We start from the raw sequence: 17,420 nt of genomic DNA, 5'->3' as shown, positions 1-17,420 counted from the left end.
TGACCTTGAGCAAGCTACTTAACCTCTCTGATGCTGTTCGCTCAACTGTAAGAAGGTGCTGGTGATACCTGATGGGGGCAAACGAGATCCCTACCGTGCTGTGCCTCAACCTCAGGCATCTCATGCTCATGCACACCAGGAGACACGGGCGAGAATGCCTTCGGCACTGTTGCCAAGCACCCAGACGGGAACACAAGTTCTTGTCAACCGTAGGATGAATCAATAAGTTAAATTGTGGGATATTCATGCAGTAATAAAAATGGACAAATTACAGACATGCAACAACATGGATGAATCTCACAGAGTGGTGCATGCAAGGATGGATGTGATATGATTCCATGCATAGAAAGTTCTAAATGCTAGACAAAACTCAACTATATTGCTTAAGATGACATACATATAGGTAGTAAAGCTATAACAAGAACATGAAAAATGTGCTGGAGTGCCATGTTTGGTAGGTGATGGGCTCACCTTTATTTGCTTTCTAATGTATTTATTGACAAAACAGTGTAAACGTGTCTTACGCACTCCTCTGTATGTGTGACTATCTCAAAATCTCAGAACAATTCAAGCACCGGGTAACTGGACAAAGGCCGGTTTCCCCTCACCCTCTCTTTGTGCCCCAGCCAGCTCTTGTTCTGTGCTGGGGGGTGGGGGACAGGGAGCAGGAGGGAGAGGGGGCTGAGGGAGGCTGGGTGTGGGCTGACCCCTCCCCCACCAGACCCAAATGCCCCAGAAAGACACCGCCCAGAGGTTTCTTTAAACCACTTTATTCAGGTTGGCTGGTAGTCACGGATTGGATCATGTGTACAGGGTTACCCACACAGCCCTGGGCAGAGCCCTCGGCCTCTCCCACATCCCAACTCCATCACTGAGGGGCGGCCAGAGGTTTGAGCCAGTTCCCCCTCCAGGGGGCCCAATAGAAATATTTACAAATTACCAGGGGGTGGGTGTCCCCCAGTCGGGAATTGTGAGGGGATTGGTACTGGGGGGCCTTTGGCTCCCAACAGCCCCAGGCCCTTGGGTGGGCGTGGCATGGGCCCCAGGAGGGGGCTGGGACATTGGGAGCTGGCAGAGGGGGTCTCCTGGGAGAGCCTCGAAGACCCTGGAAAGGGTCCTGCTGGTGCAAAACTCTGCATAGGGCCACTGGGTCAGAGGGGAAAGGCCCTCCTTCGGACTTGCCATGTGAAAGAGCAGATTCCTGGTCCCCCCACCTCTGCGGAGAGTGGGACAGGGAGCTGTTTCTTATGTATAAGGAAGCTGAACATGAAGGACAACCCCCCAGGAGACAATGGGGTGTCTCCCTCTCCTCCCAGGACCCCTGTGAGTGACCCTGCTCACGGGCCACGGGCTCAGAGCAAAGCTGTCCTGGGGGCTCTGTGCCCCAGTTCTTTGCCAGGGCTCAGAAGATTCCAGTCCAAATTCAGGGAGGGGTCACAGTCCACACCCCCAGGTTCAAGTGGGAGATGATGGGGAAGGAGGGAGAGTAAGGCTGGGAGGCCCCGGCTCGGGACAGGATGGGGGACAAGCAAGCAAAGCAAAACACTGGACTCCACTGAAGCTGGTGACAGAGAGGCAGCCTGGCCCCGGCATGGTGCCCGCCCCAGCATTTGGGGTGGTCGTCCCCTTGGTGCCCGGGGCCACCTTCTCCGAGCCAGGTCACCACAGGGGTCTGAAAAGGAAGGGTTGGGCAGGGCTTACATGCTGAGCAAGGGAGTGGCGGGCAGAGGGCCGACGTGGTGGCCACAGGCAGTCTTGGGGATGGGGAGGCGGCTGGACCCAGGCAGTCCCGTCCCCAGCGGTCCAGCGGCTCCTCATGCACTCTGTACAGCTGTAGGGGCGCGGGGCGGGTGGGTGGCCGGGTAGGCATCAGTCTAGAGGCTGCAAGCCTCCTCGTCCACTGAACGCTTCCGCAGCTCCTTGCCCGGCTTTGGGGGGGGCGGGGCGGGCGCGGCAGGTGGGGCTTCGGGCAGGTGCAGGACCGAGTTCTCTCCAGGCTGCACCCGAAGGTAGGCCTTGACCTTGTGGTGCCGGGCCTTGCCGTCACTGAAGTCGATGACACGGCACTCGTAGGTGCCTTCGTCCGTGGGCTTCACCCTCGACAGACGCAGTTTGTGGGAGATGTTGCTGCCCACCACCTTGACCACCTGGGGAGGGGGACAGAGAGACCGTGACCTGGCCATCAGGCAGCAGCTGGGAAGATGGAGAGCGCTGGTTCTGGGAGCCCACCCGGAGACCAGGGCCCCAGAGACCACTCCCACGAGGGCACTGGGAGGCTTGCGGGAAAGTGAGTCAAATAGCAAAAAAGCAGAAACCACTTCAGTGTCCATCAACAGCACGAATAAGTAGGCAGTAGTCAGTTGGTTGGATGGGATACTGCCCAGCAGTTAAAAAGCCTGAGCTAGAGCTGGGCTCCGAGACACGCGGGGAGGGAGAAGATCTCACTGCAGAGCCCTCGGGGCCAGGCCGTTTCTGTAAACGAACGCATAAAAACACTCGGTCCTGGCTTTGGAGACAGGTGTGTGCAAGTGTGAAAACAGACTGGAGGGAATGCGGGGGCCCCAGAGCAGTGGTTGTGTCCAGGCTGAAGCCCAGGGCAGGGCCAGGGACCCGGGAGACACGGCAAAGTCAAGTCTCAGCTTCGTGTGAAAGGTCCTATTTCCTCAAACACACAAACCAACAAAAAAGAAGGCTGATGGCAAATACATCAGGATACTAATAACTTCACACCTGTTGCAGGGAGCAAGAGTGTCTGTACTAGTTGTCTTTTTAATTTGGCTCTTTGCTTCTTTATTTGATTCGGTTTTTAAATTTTTATTTTAAAATTGAAATAAACCTTGTAGGCAGTAAAGTGCATACAGTTTGGCGAAATTGTATTTGTGTGCACCTGTGTGACCACCGCCCAGAGCAAAGCAGGGGACACTTAGAACCCTCTGGAGCCCACCCTTGTGGCCCTTCCTCATCAACACCCCCACCTACCCTGACTTTTGTCACCCTAGATTAGTTTGGTCTGTTCTAGGACTCTCGTGTGTGTGGCCGCTTTCCCGCAAGGGAACATCAGTGAGGCTGCTCTGTGTTGTTTGCTCTAAGCTCTGTGGTTGTTCACTGCTGAGCAGGATTGCACCCAGAGAAACACCCCAAAATCTGTTCCTCTAGCCACCTGTTGATGGGCATGTGGGTAGTTTCCAGATCAGAGCTCTTATGAGTAAACCTGTGGTGATTATAATGCTACTAAATTTTTTTTTTCAATGGGAAGAGAAAAAGCAGTTGGCCAGTTTTATAAGGTATTTCACTGGGGAAGCCCGAGGAAGGGCACAGGGGACCCTAGGATCTATCGTTGTAACTTCCTGTGAGTCCACATTTCAACGTAGGAAATTAGGAAGTGGGAAGGGGGGACGCGGGCCTGGAGAGGAGAAGTGGGGAGGGGCTTCCATCCTTCCCTGGCCCCTTCTTACTTGCAGCTCAAAGGAGCCCCGCCCTGCCTCCTGCAGCCCTCACCCTGCCCAGACAGAACGGGGAGATCAGTCCCCAGCCCCGTGTCACTGACCTCACCACCAGTCACCACTTGGCATTACTGCAGGCTGGCCAGGCCCAGGCTGGAGCCGAGTGGGTGTCAGCCCCGCAGCCCCAGCCCTGAGCCCTCCTGGCCCCTTTCCCCGCCCCGGAGTGGGGGGCGGGACATAGAAAACCAGCTGTCGTATTCTTGCCACAAGCCCTGGCACTCGGAGGGGTGGCCTCTGCTGGTCACCCTTGCCGTGAGGAGGCCGGGATGCGAAAGAGGACCATGGGAGTGCGTTCACTGCAGACATGCCTGAGCCTATGCTGGGCACGTGCACACATGACTTACAATATCTCACTGACCTGCTCGGGCCTCCGGGCCCCTTTCATCTCCTCCAAGTGCCAAGCACTTTCTGACCTCATGGCCTTTGCACATGCTGGTCTCTGCTCCAGTGCTGTTCCCCGCCTCTCTTCGACTCCCATTCATTTTCAACATCACCTCCTCCAAGAAGCCCTCCATCACAACCCCCTGTTTATCTTCTTCATAGCAGTCATTACAGTTTGAGAACCATTTATTTGTCTGTTGACTTGATTTTTGTTTCTCTCCCTGGCCAAACTGTAAACACCATGAGGGCAAGGATGATACCCATTTTGTTCATCTCAGTGACCATCCAGGGCCTTGTGCCCTGTAAACGACAATGACAACATTCGTTGAATGAGTGGACTCGCTCTAGGTCCTTCTTTTTTCAAGTGAAGTGGAGATATCGTGCTTTCTAATTTGAGGGCACATATGCACCTCTATACCCACTTTACAGATGGGGAAATGAAGTCTCAGAAAGAGAAGGGGCTTCCCGTGGGCAGTGAGTCAGCAAAGGGCAGAGCTAGAAACTAAACCCAGGCCTGACTGCATGCACGCTACCCCTCCAAATGGCACGACCGGTCCATCCATGGTCACCCAGTGCTGACAGGGCGAGAGGGGGGCGCGTCCCAGGCTCCAGAAGGGAAGAGGAGAAGTGGGTGGGCAACAGCAAGGAGCCTGGCCCGTCTGAGCCTTCCAGCTGGCCATCACCCCCACGAAGAAGGAAAATGTGGGCTTCTGGTAGAGCAGGAGGCACGAGGGGGGACACAGGGAGAGCTCCCGGTAGGAAGCAGCGGGAAGCTCTCCCAGCCGCCCCTCTTGGTGTGGGGCTGAGAGCCAGCCTTCCCTGCCCAGCTCTGGGCTGGGCCCAGCTGGAGGCCACAGGTCCCGCTGATTCCATCACCTCTGACCAAGGGCACAGGGAGGCCCTGCGGCCCTGCCATGCTCTCGGGCGACTTAGGAGATGCTGTTGCGAATGCACAGCGGGGAGCGAATTACCTCAACATCTGTTTCCCTCACGGATATTAATTACCCTTCATTTGTCAACCCTACAAGGCGCTAATGGAGTAATAATGCGAAGCGCTGGGAGCAGCCGCTCCTAGGGAGGGAGCACCAGACGCAGCCCACCCCTCCCTCCCCCAGACCCCAGGCGAGGCCTGGACAGGCCCTCCCCACGCAGTCTGCGCCCCCCACCCCCACCCCCCTGCCCTGTCGCCCCCTCTGTCAGCAGACACGGTGGCCTTCAGAAGCAGAGCCCTTCCCCTCGGAGAGGAGAGGAGGGAGTCAGGGAGGGTGCTGGAGGCTGGGTCTGACCCGGACCAGTCACCAGCGCCCAGGCTCTTGGGACGGACTCCTCCTGCATCTGGCGGACATTCAGCAGGCGCCCGCTCTGAGCTGGGTGCTGGGGTCACAGCTGTGAACCGGTCAGACCCCAGCAATGCTGCGTGGACTCACGGACAACCAGACCCCACACCGAACCCGGCACCTTGGGGAGACTCATGCATGAGACACCGCTCTCTCCGGCCCTGCTGTCTACCCCTTGAAGGGCCATCCAGGGAAGGCAAATAAACCCCCAACAGCAGTAAGAATGGCCAGGGTCTACGGAGCACTCGATCACTGCGAGGTGATGCGCTAAAAGCCTCATACATCTTGTTTAAGCCCTGCAATGACCCCGAGATATAGGCCCTGCCAGGATACCCTTTGTAAGGGTCAGGAAACTGCGGCTCGGAGAGGTAAAGTGATGGGCTCACGGCCGCCCAGCTGGGGACAGACACATCTGGCGAGCCTCCCATGACCAGTAAACCCCAGGGCTACCTTTTCACCCCCTCCTACCTCCTTCCCTAGGTCCCCAGCCTTCCTTGTCTGCGGGGAGCCCAGCCCATGTTCAGAGGCATACCTATGGGAGGGGACCCAACATCCTAGCCCAGCTTCTGGGGCTGGAGGTAGCAGCCTCTTGGATTTCCTCATTCACAAACAGCAGAAAACGCTATGGCCCAGCCGTCCAGCGAGCCCGGAGAGGCCAGAAGGAGAGGAGACCCCGCGCCGCAGCCTGGCTGTAAATCATAATCACCTCGGCACAGGCATCGACAGGCCTTAGCAGTGCAATTAAGCACCTAATTATGCTGAAAGAAACACGGCGAGTCTGTGCCATGACCAAGCTCGGCCTCCTCCCTGCTCACCCATGGCCCGGGCCTTTCTGGACATGGCAGGGGCACCCCTGGCCCTCAAGGCTGGGGTCTGTCTCCAGAGCCAGGCCGGGAAGAATGAGTGATGCTGATGTGCGTCCGCAGTGCCAGACCTCTCTCCTACATGCTGACTCGTGGCTGAGCCCGCGAGGGACAGGGTGGCTCCGGGAAGGCGCTGGGATGGGGAGCAGGGGTCAGGTGGTCCCTGCCCCAGGCCAGGGCCTGCTCTGAGCTCTGCCACTCCTAGGCCTCCATCACCAGCACCCAGACACTTTCACCATCAACCCTCCATGTGTTCAGGATCCAACTCAGAGTCCTTCTGAATCTGGACCCCAGAAGGCCTCATCCACTCCAGCCAGACCCCCTCCAAGTCATCACTGCCCTTGCTCCTCGCGCACTCCAGCACAATCCCAGAATTCCACGGATCTTCCTTCTGAACATTACTGGACCCCTCCCCTTTCCTCCAGAGTCCAGCCACCTTGCACTGACTAGGGTCCCAGCTTCTCCCATCTGGTCATCATCCCAGCCTCCTCCCAGTCTCCCCAAAGCCACTGTGGCCCCTTCCGATCTGTTCTCCATGACAGCCAGACAGATCTTTACACAATGCCCCCAACTTAGGGCCCTTCCTTTGATGGCTCCTAGCAGGGGCTGACCGAGCCCTTCGGGGCCTCTCCCCCACACCTGCCCCTTGGCCACATCAGCCTCCTGCAGTTCCTCCAACACACACACCCAGCCAAGATTCCCTGCTCCTAGTCAACGCTTCTATACTTCAGTGCTTACTTTAAATAGCACCTCCTCCAAGAAGCCCTCCAGACCCAGGTCCTCTGTTACTGGCTCAGACCCCCCAGGCAGCTCTCCTCATTTTGATGGTCACAGTTGTCATTTTACTTTTTATCATGGGTGATGACTGGGTGATGATCATGGTCAACATCCATCTCCCACACTGGCCTGGGAGCACTGGGGTCGAGGTCCCTGACCACGCTAGGATGTTTTAGGCATTCCTGAGATAGATGGAGTGATTTTTGGCTCCATGTGACTCTCACCTCCCTGGAGGAGCTCAGAATTTCATGCCTTGTGTATATTGTGGACCAGAATTTTAAGAGAGAAACATCCAGAGCAGAAAATAAAAATCATAGTGAACCATGAGCCACCACTTGGCCTGTTACTTCTTTGTGAAGGATGCAGACCTCATGCACTGCTCCAGCCGTCCCAGCCTTCCACCAAAAACACCGAGTGTCCACACATGCACCACACACACGGAGCAGTTGGGCAGGGTTGGCAGGGGCTTGGTTGATGTAACAAATGGGATCTCATGCATGTCTCATGCATGAGTCTCCCCAAGGTGGCTCAGGAATTTGAGGTTCCGGGCCCCACTGTGTCCTCAGCACTGCCTACTCTGGTCCTTCCCAGGGTTACCATGGCAGCCCCAACAGGTCACACGGAGCCCTCCTGCCCCAGGCTCCAGGAAGCCCCTAGACCCTGGGGTCCCACAGCACCCACACCACCCCGCCAGCACACGACATGTGCTCAGCTCCCACAGAGTTTTTCAAAGTAGGTCCTGACAGTTAAAAATCAGGAGCTGCCCATCGCCATCAGGACTTTTAGAAGATACGGAGCTACAAGGCCGAATTCCTGCCTGGCTCAGTTGGCTCCTACAGATACAGAGCCTGGGTCCTAGGCTCCGTGGCCCCCCGCGAGCCACCCTGTGCCTTCATCCACCTGCACACATACACAGACAGGCACGGATGCACAGCATGTCGGCATGTCCGTGTACCAAAATCTGTGTCTGGGTTTATACCACTGTTGGCCTGGGTGTGTGACAGTCATTCAATTATTTATAGGTGCCAGGTGCTGTACTAGGCTCTGGAAATGTAATAGCTCATCGGGCAGGCACAGTGCCAGCCCCACTGAGTCGGGGGGCTTGGGGGGACGGATATGAAACAAATACACACACGGATGATTGCACGTGGAAATGCAGCCAGCATAGAAATGGGTGCTGGCTGAGCCACGGGGTCAAGGGAGGCGTCCTAAGCTGAGCTCTGAAGGAAGAGAGAGGAACAGTTTTCTGGGCAGAGGAACTGGCCCATGCAAAGGCCAGGAGGTGGGCAGGAACGGGAAGGTGGAAAAGCAGCCAGAGTTGGGAGGAGAGAGGGAGCCAGGCCAAGCAAGATGAGACAGCCCAGAGGGTGACCAGAACGAGTTGAGCAGAGCCTTGAAGGCCATGGAGAAAAGTTTGAGCCTTCTAGCCTGCGGGAAACCGGGCTGTGCATCTGTTTCCAGGTGTCGGCTAACTCCACGTCTGTGTATTTAAGAACTGAAGTGTGTGTGACGCTGTCTGGACAAGGAGGTAGTCGCTGCCTGTGTGAGAGTTTCCTCACCAGACCCCCGGAGCCCCGGCTGGTGCAGGAATTTCAGGGGCTGGGGGTGGGGAGTGATTGCACAATCATACTGAGCACATTTATTTTATTTAACTAATTAGCATCTTCGCATTCCCCTCACGTGGGGCCCAGCAGCCTTGAATTCTAATCCTCTAAGTCAATTAGATTATTCTTCCCTTTGCCTGAGACACTCCTTAAACCCCAAACAAAATCATAGGAGAGTTGCAGGTATATAAATATATTCACAGATCTCTACCTACCCAGGTTTAAGTGGTGGGTGTTTGGACAAGGAATGGGGCATTGCACATGGATGTGCCCTTGGCAGAGGGTAAAGGTGAGGGGCAGGGGTGTAGGGGAGCTGCAGCTGCCCTAATCTGGAAGCGGCTTGAATTTCCAGACCCTGGCTGGGAAGGGCCTTGGGCAGACTGCACGAATGTTGCTTTAAAGGCCCTCGTTCTCTAATCTGCCCACCTCCCGTTAGGGTGGTTGCGGGAGCCTCCTCCCTGGCCTCTCTGCCTCTTCTCCCCCACCTTCACTGCCCAGCATGGCACCCCCCATGCCTGCTGGTGCCCGCTCTTTGCACTGTGACTTCTGCTCTGGGGCCAGGCTCTTCTGAGCATCTGTGTCTTGTTGGCCTTGGGGTCTGGAGCTCCATCACAAACCCTTGAAAAGTTGTGGAAGAATCAGCAGAAAAGAGTGAATCTGGAGGTCACTCTCCCCACATACACACTCATACCCCTGTGGGCACCTGCATTTCTGATGTTGCTAGTGGACTTACTAGCTTCCTGCCAGGCTGACCCGATGCCCCCCGCACCGATCCAGCCCTCCTCCGCAAAAAACTGGCACTCCCTGAGTCCCCTGGGTCCTCACAGAGGCCCCAGAAGAGTCTGGAGACAAGGAGCTCAAGCCCTGAAGACAGGGAGGTCAGCCACGTCATGGCCTCCAGGAGATCTTTGACCCCTCTAAGCCTCAGTTGCCCTACCTATAAAATGGGTGAATGCTTGGCCATTCCCTACAGACTTGTAGCAATGACAAAACGAGTCCTTGCAGAAGAAGACCGGACCAGTCCTGAAATCCTTCAGCTGTAGTTTCCCCGCCTCACCTCAGCCCCGGGAGCCACATGACCCAAGTGACCCTGACATGCCACCACCATCAGTCATGATGGGCCGAAAAAAGCCAGCTTAGTCCCATTAGACCCTATTGGTTCCCCAAATTAAAAATGCTGCTGAGACAGCCACAAAGCACCCGGGCCACACGCAGCCTTGGCCCTGACAAGAGAGAATCCGTCTTCTCTCCCCTGTCATTTTTTATGCCTGTCATTCAATGAACTTGAAAAATCTGCATCTTTTAAAAACAGAATGAGGCCGATTTTTTTCCCCATTTCTTGTTTCTTCTCCTCCATCTTCATGCCCAAGCTCCCAGCTGAACTGGACCCCCTTTTTTTTTTTTTTTTAATTACAGCTGTGTCCTCCATTAGAGCCCTTGCAAGAAGTCATTACCAAAACTCACACTTATTTTGGTGGCGTCCTTCCCTGTGTCTTCCTGCTGAGATGCTTTTAGCTGTCGGGAGGGAGCGGGAGGGGCAGAGAGAGCAGAGACAAGGTGTTAGCATCATGGGGTGGGAGTATGGACAATAACTAAGATAGTAGCTGCGACAAGTGATGCTCTGGGGTCCGGAGTTGGGCATCCCTCGGCTCCGTGTCCCCTCGGGGTGGGGGTGGGGGTAATGAGTCAGAGCCAAGGACAATGAAGGGGGTCCCCGTCAAGCGGCACGTGCTGTGCACTTAGATATGTGGGTATTTGGGGATCTACGGGGGTGGGGGAGTCTGCCTGCTGGGCCTGTTGGAATGTCTGTCTCTACACTTGGGTCTCCGTCTGCGAACGTGTTTGCGTTTTCAGGTGTATCACACCCGTGATCGTGTGTGGCAAATCCTGCCCACGTACTATTCCCTGCAGGCTGACCCCTGATGCTGCCAACTGCAAAAAACCTGCAGGTCTCTGCCTCGGGGCTTCCTCCGACCCCCCAGAGTCCTCTGAGCCCTGTGAGGCAGGCTGCAAGTATTGGAGAGTCGACACCCCCAGGAGCAAGACAGAATTTAATATGCATTTGTGAGGGGCGCCTGGGTGGTTCAGTGGGTTAAGCCTCTGCCTTCGGCTCATGTCATGATCTCTGGGTCCTGGGACTGAGCCCCATATCGGGCTCCCTGCTCAGCGGGGAGCCGGCCTCTCCCTCTGCCTGCCACTCCCCCTGCTTGTGCGCACTCTCTCTAATAAATACATAAATAAATAAAATCTTTACTATGTATCTGTGAACGTGTTAGAGGCTATTTCATGAACACGCGAGAACGTGCGAGCACGCCCGTGTGTGCACGTGCAGGTGTGTGAATGTACGTGTTCATACGTGAATGGGCGGGCAGATAGGCATGTGTTCGTGTATTATTTGCATTTACCCCAGCGTAAGAACAGAAGTGACCTCGTTTGGGTTCCCCCAGAAGCCGACCTTGAGACAAAGGTTCAAGTGCAATTAGCCTCCCTGGGAGGGGATCCCAGGGGACATCAGGAGGGGAGTGGGCGGGAGGAAGTCAGTAGTGGGCCTGTTATCCAGCCGGCGACCACTGCGGGCGGTGGGGCCCCGAGGGAGAGAATGGGGAGCTGTCCCGTCACCCCAGCTGTGGGCGAGGCCGCTGGGGGACATGTCCTCCAGTTCTGTCCGTCACTGCTGGGCTGCCTTGCCAGCCAGCGGGCTATCACCCAGAGAAATCTCTGAGGTGGAGTTGGCAGTTGGCCTTGGGGCGAGTAGCAGGTATGTGCAGGGCACCAACAGTAGCCGCTCCAGTGAGCATGTGTAGTGACTGGGCTGCCCGCCTTGCCCGGAACCCCTGGCCTCAGTTTCCCCACCTGTACACTGATGGGAGGGACTTGGCCATCCCAAGGGTTCAGCCTAGCTCTGCCTCCTGCTCGGAGGGTGGAGAAACACCCGTACCCTCGGGGGCCAGGGTGGTCCCAGCCCAGCTCGGGGGTCTCCCCAGGGGCGGTACCTGGTTCGAGGCCCACGCCTGCTTTTCGGTCCAGTCCCTGTGGCTCCGCACGTACCACCACTGGATCTCCAGCGAGTAGGAGGGGGAGCCGCTACCACGAAAGGAGCAGGCCATCTCCACGTCCTCGCCCGTCCGCGCCGTCATGTCGTGGGGCGTCTCTGTGAACAGGGCTGTGTGGAGAAAGGGGGGAGGAGTGGCCAGGGCTCAGGAAACTGCAGGGCCCATGGGCGCAGGGCTGGCGGGTCCGGGAGAGGTGGAGAGAGTGGGAGCAGCTGAGGGGGGCAGGGGGGACGGCCTGGCTTCAGGTGGGGCCTCCAGAGGAGCTCAGTGAGGCCAGGCAAGGGGTGTGCGACAGCAGAGGGCAAGACATGGGGACGACGGGGCAGGTCCAGGGCCCTGAGGGCCCCACACGAGCTGGGTCTCTATCCCGGAGTCCGTGGGCGCCACGGGAGACCCACCCAGGACAGTGAGGGATCAGAGGAGGGCTGGGTTGGAATGCGTGAGCACGGAGGCCCTGGAGGCCAGGGAGGAAGCTGCCGTTTTCATCAAGTCTTCCAGATTTTTCTAGTCACCCCCACCCGTCTCCCTCCCAGGTTATTCCCAAGCCCAGAACACAGCACCCAGTGCCGCAGTCCTTGTAAAACCAAGTCGGGCCAGGCCAACCCCCTGCTCAGAACCTGCCCTGGCTCCCCACACTGCACTTGGGATAAAGCCCACCAGGTTGGGGTTCGGGGCCCGCCCACTGCCCCCTGGTCTCCTCTCTGTCCTGTACGCATGCCTCGCTTTCCCCTCACTTTTGCCCTGTGCCCAGTGGCTGGAACGTTCTATCCTTGGTCTCTCTTCACCCAGCTGGCCCCTTCAAGTCACTCAGAGCTCTAACTCGGCCCCTTCCGAGAGGCCATCCTTGACCACCCTGGGCAGGAGCCCCCTCACCCCGACCTCCAGCCCCACCCGGTCAGACCACATATCCTTTCACTGAACACACTGCCCCTCGAGCTCCCTGAGAACAGGGACCTGGAGCTCCTGCTGGCCGTGTGACTCCCAGCACCTAGCAGACGCTCCGTGCGCACTAAACCGGTTGAACATTCTCCATCCTCGGAGGGTCCCCAGGGTGCAGTGGGAGCCACATCTTCCCGTCCCCCACAAGGCCCAGCTCCCCAGGAAAATCCCAGGGCAGGTGGTTCGCCCCCCTCCCCAGGACCCAGCAGGAGCCCCGCCCACCCGCCACCCCCCACCCCCACGTCGCCAGGTAAATGAGAAAACAAATCCCCATTTAATGTGGCCCGTGCCCCTCCCCACCATATGTTCTGTCTCTCCTCTCTCCAAACAAATATTGTCCTGAGAAGTAATTAGAATTCTTTCCTCTTCTCAGGAGAGATTATCTCGCCCCAGAAAGACGCCTGGCAATGTTCAGGTCACCCAGGGAATGTGTGTCCATCAGTCCTCCCATCCCCTGCCCCTCTGGGATGCTGCAGCCTGCAGGGTGCCCCTCCTCCTCCCCCCGCCACATGCAGCCCCAGGGGTCCCTCCTGTATGTCCGCGTGCCTGGGCAGCATGGGGCAGGAGGAACGGGGAGCCCTGGGCTGGGAGGTAGGGGTCCGGCTCTGGGGCCACTTGCCTCCCGCCCCTCCCCAGGATTCTGAGGGCTTTGGGAGCATCAGTATTGACAAACACCTCCATCTGGAAGCTTCTGCTTTTTCTGCTCTACACACAGGTTTCCATGTGGAGCTTGACTCCAGGAACTGGTTTCTGGGCTAAGAGAAAGTTAGCAAGGTCCCTAAATCCCTGAGGTTAAAGGTTCGTGAGACGCTTCCTGGAGGCTTCCCACATTCGGTGAGGTTGGGAAGGACCGGCCGCTGTCCCATAAACAAAGCCTGTTTAATAAGAATGGCTGTTTGAGTTACTGAACATGTGCCCCCTGAGGTGTGAGGGGCCTTCACGTGCGGTCGATCTGAAAGTCGGGACTGTCCTTATTCCCACGCCCGCCTTTGCCTGCCGGGTGCCGAGGCCCTAACCTGTAGAGCCGTGCTTGACCCCCCTCACCCTCTCTTATAGCCCACATTCAGTCTGCAGGGAGCCCCGTGGATGCTGCCTCCTGAGCATCTCCAGAACCCCGCCGCCGCCCCCACTGCCCCCGTGCTGGGCCAGCCTCCGGCCCGTAATGACACAGCAGCCTCCTCACTGGCCTCCCTGTGGCCACCTGTCCTCCCCAACAATATATTTGCAACTGGTTGTGCAGAGTTATCTTGGCAGAACACAAACCAATCCCGACTCCTTCTTTCCTCAAAACTGTCCTGCCGTGTCTTCTTACTGAGGGCAAAAGCCAAGCCTTTACCATGAAAGGGAAGGCCTTCCACGTTTGGGCCTGTCCCCTCCGGCGCTAGCTTCTGCTTTCCCCCTGCTTAGTCTGTTCCCGCCACAATGGCCTCCTTGCTGTCCTCTGAACATTCCAGTTGAGATCCTACCCCAGGACCTTTGCACTTGCTTGGTATTCCCTCTGCCTGGAACACTCTCCTCCCGCCCCAGATTCCCACATAGCTCCCAACCTCCTCTGCTTCAGGACTCCGCTCAGATATCACCTCCTCAAGGAGGCGGACCCTAACCACCTCATTTAAATTGCATCTCTCACCCCAAACCAGTGCTTCAAATCACTCTTTCCTTCCAAGACATTATTGGTGCCGTCTGACAGGCCTTCTGCAATGAGGAAGGAAATCTTCTCTCTCTGAGCTAATCCAGAAACTACCAGCCACGTATGTCTACCGAGCACTTGAAATGTGGCTAGTGTGAATGAGGAACTGAATTTTTTTTTTTAAAGATTTTATTTATTTATTTGAGAGAGAATGAGACAGAGAGAGAGAGCACATGAGAGGGGGGAGGGTCAGAGGGAGAAGCAGACTCCCCGCTGAGCAGGGAGCCCGATTGCGGGACTCAATCCTGGGACTCCAGGATCACGACCTGAGCCGAAGGCAGTCGCTTAACCGACTGAGCCACCCAGGCACCCAAAATCTTTTTTTTTTTTTAAAGATTTTATTTATTTATTTGAGAGAGAGAATGAGACAGAGAGAGAGCATGAGATGGGGGAGGATCAGAGGGAGAAGCAGACTCCCTGCCGAGCAGGGAGCCCGATGCGGGACTCGATCCAGGGACTCCAGGATCATGACCTGAGCCAAAGGCAGTTGCCCAACCAACTGAGCCACCCAGGCGCCCGAGGAACTGAATTTTAAATTTTTCTTTTAATTTTTTTTTTTCTTAAGATTTTATTTATTTGCGAGAGAGACAATGAGAGACAGAGCACATGAGAGGGAAGAGGGTCAGAGGGAGAAGCAGACTCCCTGCCGAGCAGGGAGCCCGATGCGGGACTCGATCCCGGGACTCCAGGATCATGACCTGAGCCGAAGGCAGTCGCTTAACCAACTGAGCCACCCAGGCGCCCGAGGAACTGAATTTTAAATTTTTCATTTTAACTCATTTAAATTTAAACAAATAGCCACTTGAGCGTAATGGTTACCGTACTGGACAGCACAGCGAATACACTTGTTTTGTTTATTGTCTGCTCTCCCAAAGGAGGGACTGTGCCTGTTTTATCCATTGATATATCCCCAGCTCCTAGAACAGTACCTGGCAGCTAGGAGGTGCTCCATAAATACTCGTTGAGTGAACGAATGAACAGATATGACTGGGCAGTGGTGGAGCATCATCCAGAGCCAAGAGGTTCCCACCCTGAGTGTCCTGGGCCAGGCTGCGCCCCCCTCACCTTCCCTGATGCCAACCTGCCGGCTCAAGCAGGCCTGCGGGGGCCATGGAGGCCCTGAGCCACCAGGAGGGTTCAGAGGGGATCACAATGAGCGCTTGGCCCCTTGTCCTGGGACGGCTGGATTTTGCCTTGATCCAGACCCAGTGGCCTTTGCAAAGAGGGCAGGAGGAGAGTTGGATCCAAAGCAGCCAGCAGTGGGACCTGGCTGGCTACGGGTCAGCGAAAGGGACACAGTTGTGACCTTCTCCAGGTGCCATTGCTGAGCCACAGAAATCAGAAAGTGCTCGCCATTTTCCCTCCTGCACCAGGGGAAAGGAGGTCCACAGGCTGCTTGGGTCACAGACTAGGAAGGGTGGAGCCAGCCCTCGAAGCCAGGCCTGTCTGACTCCACCCCTGCTTCTCCCCCACCTAGAGACGTGTGTATGTGTGGAGGAAGCATGTCTGCCAACAGGTAGTGGGGGTCTCATGGGTGGCACGAAGGGCAGAGATGGGCTGTCCTTGGGTGGGGACTCCATCGGGGGACCTGGAGAGGGGCCAAGCCTCCATCTACCCTAGCTCAGCCTCCCCTGCCCATGGGCACCCCCAAACTGAAAACCCAATCCTGGCCCGTCGGTTCTTTTTACTGATGCAAGCAAGGCTCAGAGGGGGCGGTGTGTGGCCTGGGGTTACACAGCAGCTAGGGGACAGCAAGGTCAAGCCCCAGGTCCTGAGTCCTTGACCAGGCCCTCTAACTCCCAAACACACTTGAGGGACGACCCCTCCCCCCCATCCCAGTAACGGTCCTCTAGAGGACGTTGTCCAACAGAACCAGAACGCAAGCCAGGGTTGGGAGGCACACATGGAAATTGCCATTTTCTAGTAGCCACATTTAAAAGTTAAAAAAAAAATTTTTTTTAAACAGATGAAATTAATTTTACTCATGTAGTTTACTTAATCCAAGATATCAAAAAAATTATTTCAACATGTAATAAAAATGATTAATGAGGTATCTTATATTCGCTTTTGTGCTAAGTCTTAGAAATCCAGAATGAATTTGACACGATTACAGTACATCTCGATTTCGACAAGCCACATTCCCGGTGCTCAGCTGTCACTGGTTGGGGGGCATCCTAGCAGGTGACTCTCCCCTCCCCATCACATGTCCTCGTTGCTCAAAGGAGGCAGCCAAGGCCCAGTGCAGGGCAGTGACCCTTCCAAGGTCACATGGCAGAACCTGGATTTGAACCCAGGCCTGTCTGACTCCCAAGGCTATGTTCTTCCCAGAATATTTAAACTCTTTCTGGCTGTAGAGGTCTTTCTTACAAAGTAACAGTCTTAAGATGGCCAACCTTGCAGGGTCCTGTGGGGCAGGCTGGGGAAGGCAAAGGCTTGGGAGGCACAGAGGAGGCATTTCACCCAGCCTGAGGCAATCAGGGCAGACTTCTCAAAGGAGGTGTTATGCTCCCTGCCCATGCCCCCCTGCCCCAGGTGGGGAGATGGTTTGGAGCCAAGAGTGGGGAAGGGCTTCGGGGAGGAAGAGGGATAGAAATCTGGCTGCAAGAACTCATGGAACCAGGTGAGTCATCTGTGGGGGCAACCACCAGCTCCCCCACCCCCACAGTGGACTCTGGTCCCAGGGTCTCTCTGATCTCCTCAGACCCTGTCAGGATCTGCCAGGATCTCCCGTTGTCTCCAACCTCAGTGGTGATGGGGGCGATGTGTCTTCAAGACACGTGGAAAATGAGGTTCTGAGCATTTGAGGGCATAACCTGAGTCTCCCTGTCCCCGGCCCTGTCCCAAGGAGCCCCTGATGGAGAGGCAGCATATGCAGGTGAGTACCCAGGGCATGGGGCTGGAACCAGCGATGGAGGACTGAGCCTGTTTCTGCCAACAGACCTGCTGTGTGGCCTGGGGAGCATCTCTCCCCGCCTCTGAGCTTCGGTTTGCTCCTCTGTACAATGGAGGTCAGTGCTGATGGTCTGAGAACCCCATCAGCTCAGACAGTCTGAGGGAGAAAGTGATGTAGGTCCTAAAAGCGGTGTCCTGGGCACTGGAAAGGGGAGGGGTCACCGCTACTTAGGGGAGGAGGAGCACGTCAGCTGGGCCCTGAGATGGGTGCATCCTGACAGGCAGAGGCAAGGAGAAAAGGAATGGTGTAGGGGCGCCTGGGTGGCTCAGATGGTTGAGCGTCTGCCTTGGGCTCAGGTCATGATCCCGGGGTCCTGGGAT

The 17,420-nt window shown here is 56.4% G+C and overlaps 1 protein-coding gene across 1 annotated transcript in view; it reads right to left on the bottom strand.

Moving 5' to 3' along the window:
* Nucleotides 1-758: 758 nt before the first annotated feature.
* VSTM2L (V-set and transmembrane domain containing 2 like) overlaps nt 759-17,420 on the bottom strand; it is a 36,095-nt gene continuing 19,433 nt past the window's right edge. The window contains exons 2-4 of the mRNA XM_045883868.3: nt 11,459-11,628; nt 9,930-9,980; nt 759-2,147 (exon numbers count right to left, since the gene is read on the bottom strand). Coding sequence (XP_045739824.1) covers nt 1,875-2,147; nt 9,930-9,980; nt 11,459-11,628 — 494 coding nt within the window. The 3' untranslated portion in view covers nt 759-1,874. The remainder of the gene's footprint in view (nt 2,148-9,929; nt 9,981-11,458; nt 11,629-17,420) is intronic.

This window comes from Mirounga angustirostris, unplaced genomic scaffold, assembly GCF_029215605.1.
Source record: "Mirounga angustirostris isolate CCGP_5_RB_7025 unplaced genomic scaffold, mMirAng1.0.hap1 SCAF_10, whole genome shotgun sequence".
NCBI classification, from domain to species: Eukaryota; Metazoa; Chordata; class Mammalia; order Carnivora; family Phocidae; genus Mirounga; species Mirounga angustirostris.
This window is presented reverse-complemented; position numbering and strand designations above follow the sequence as displayed.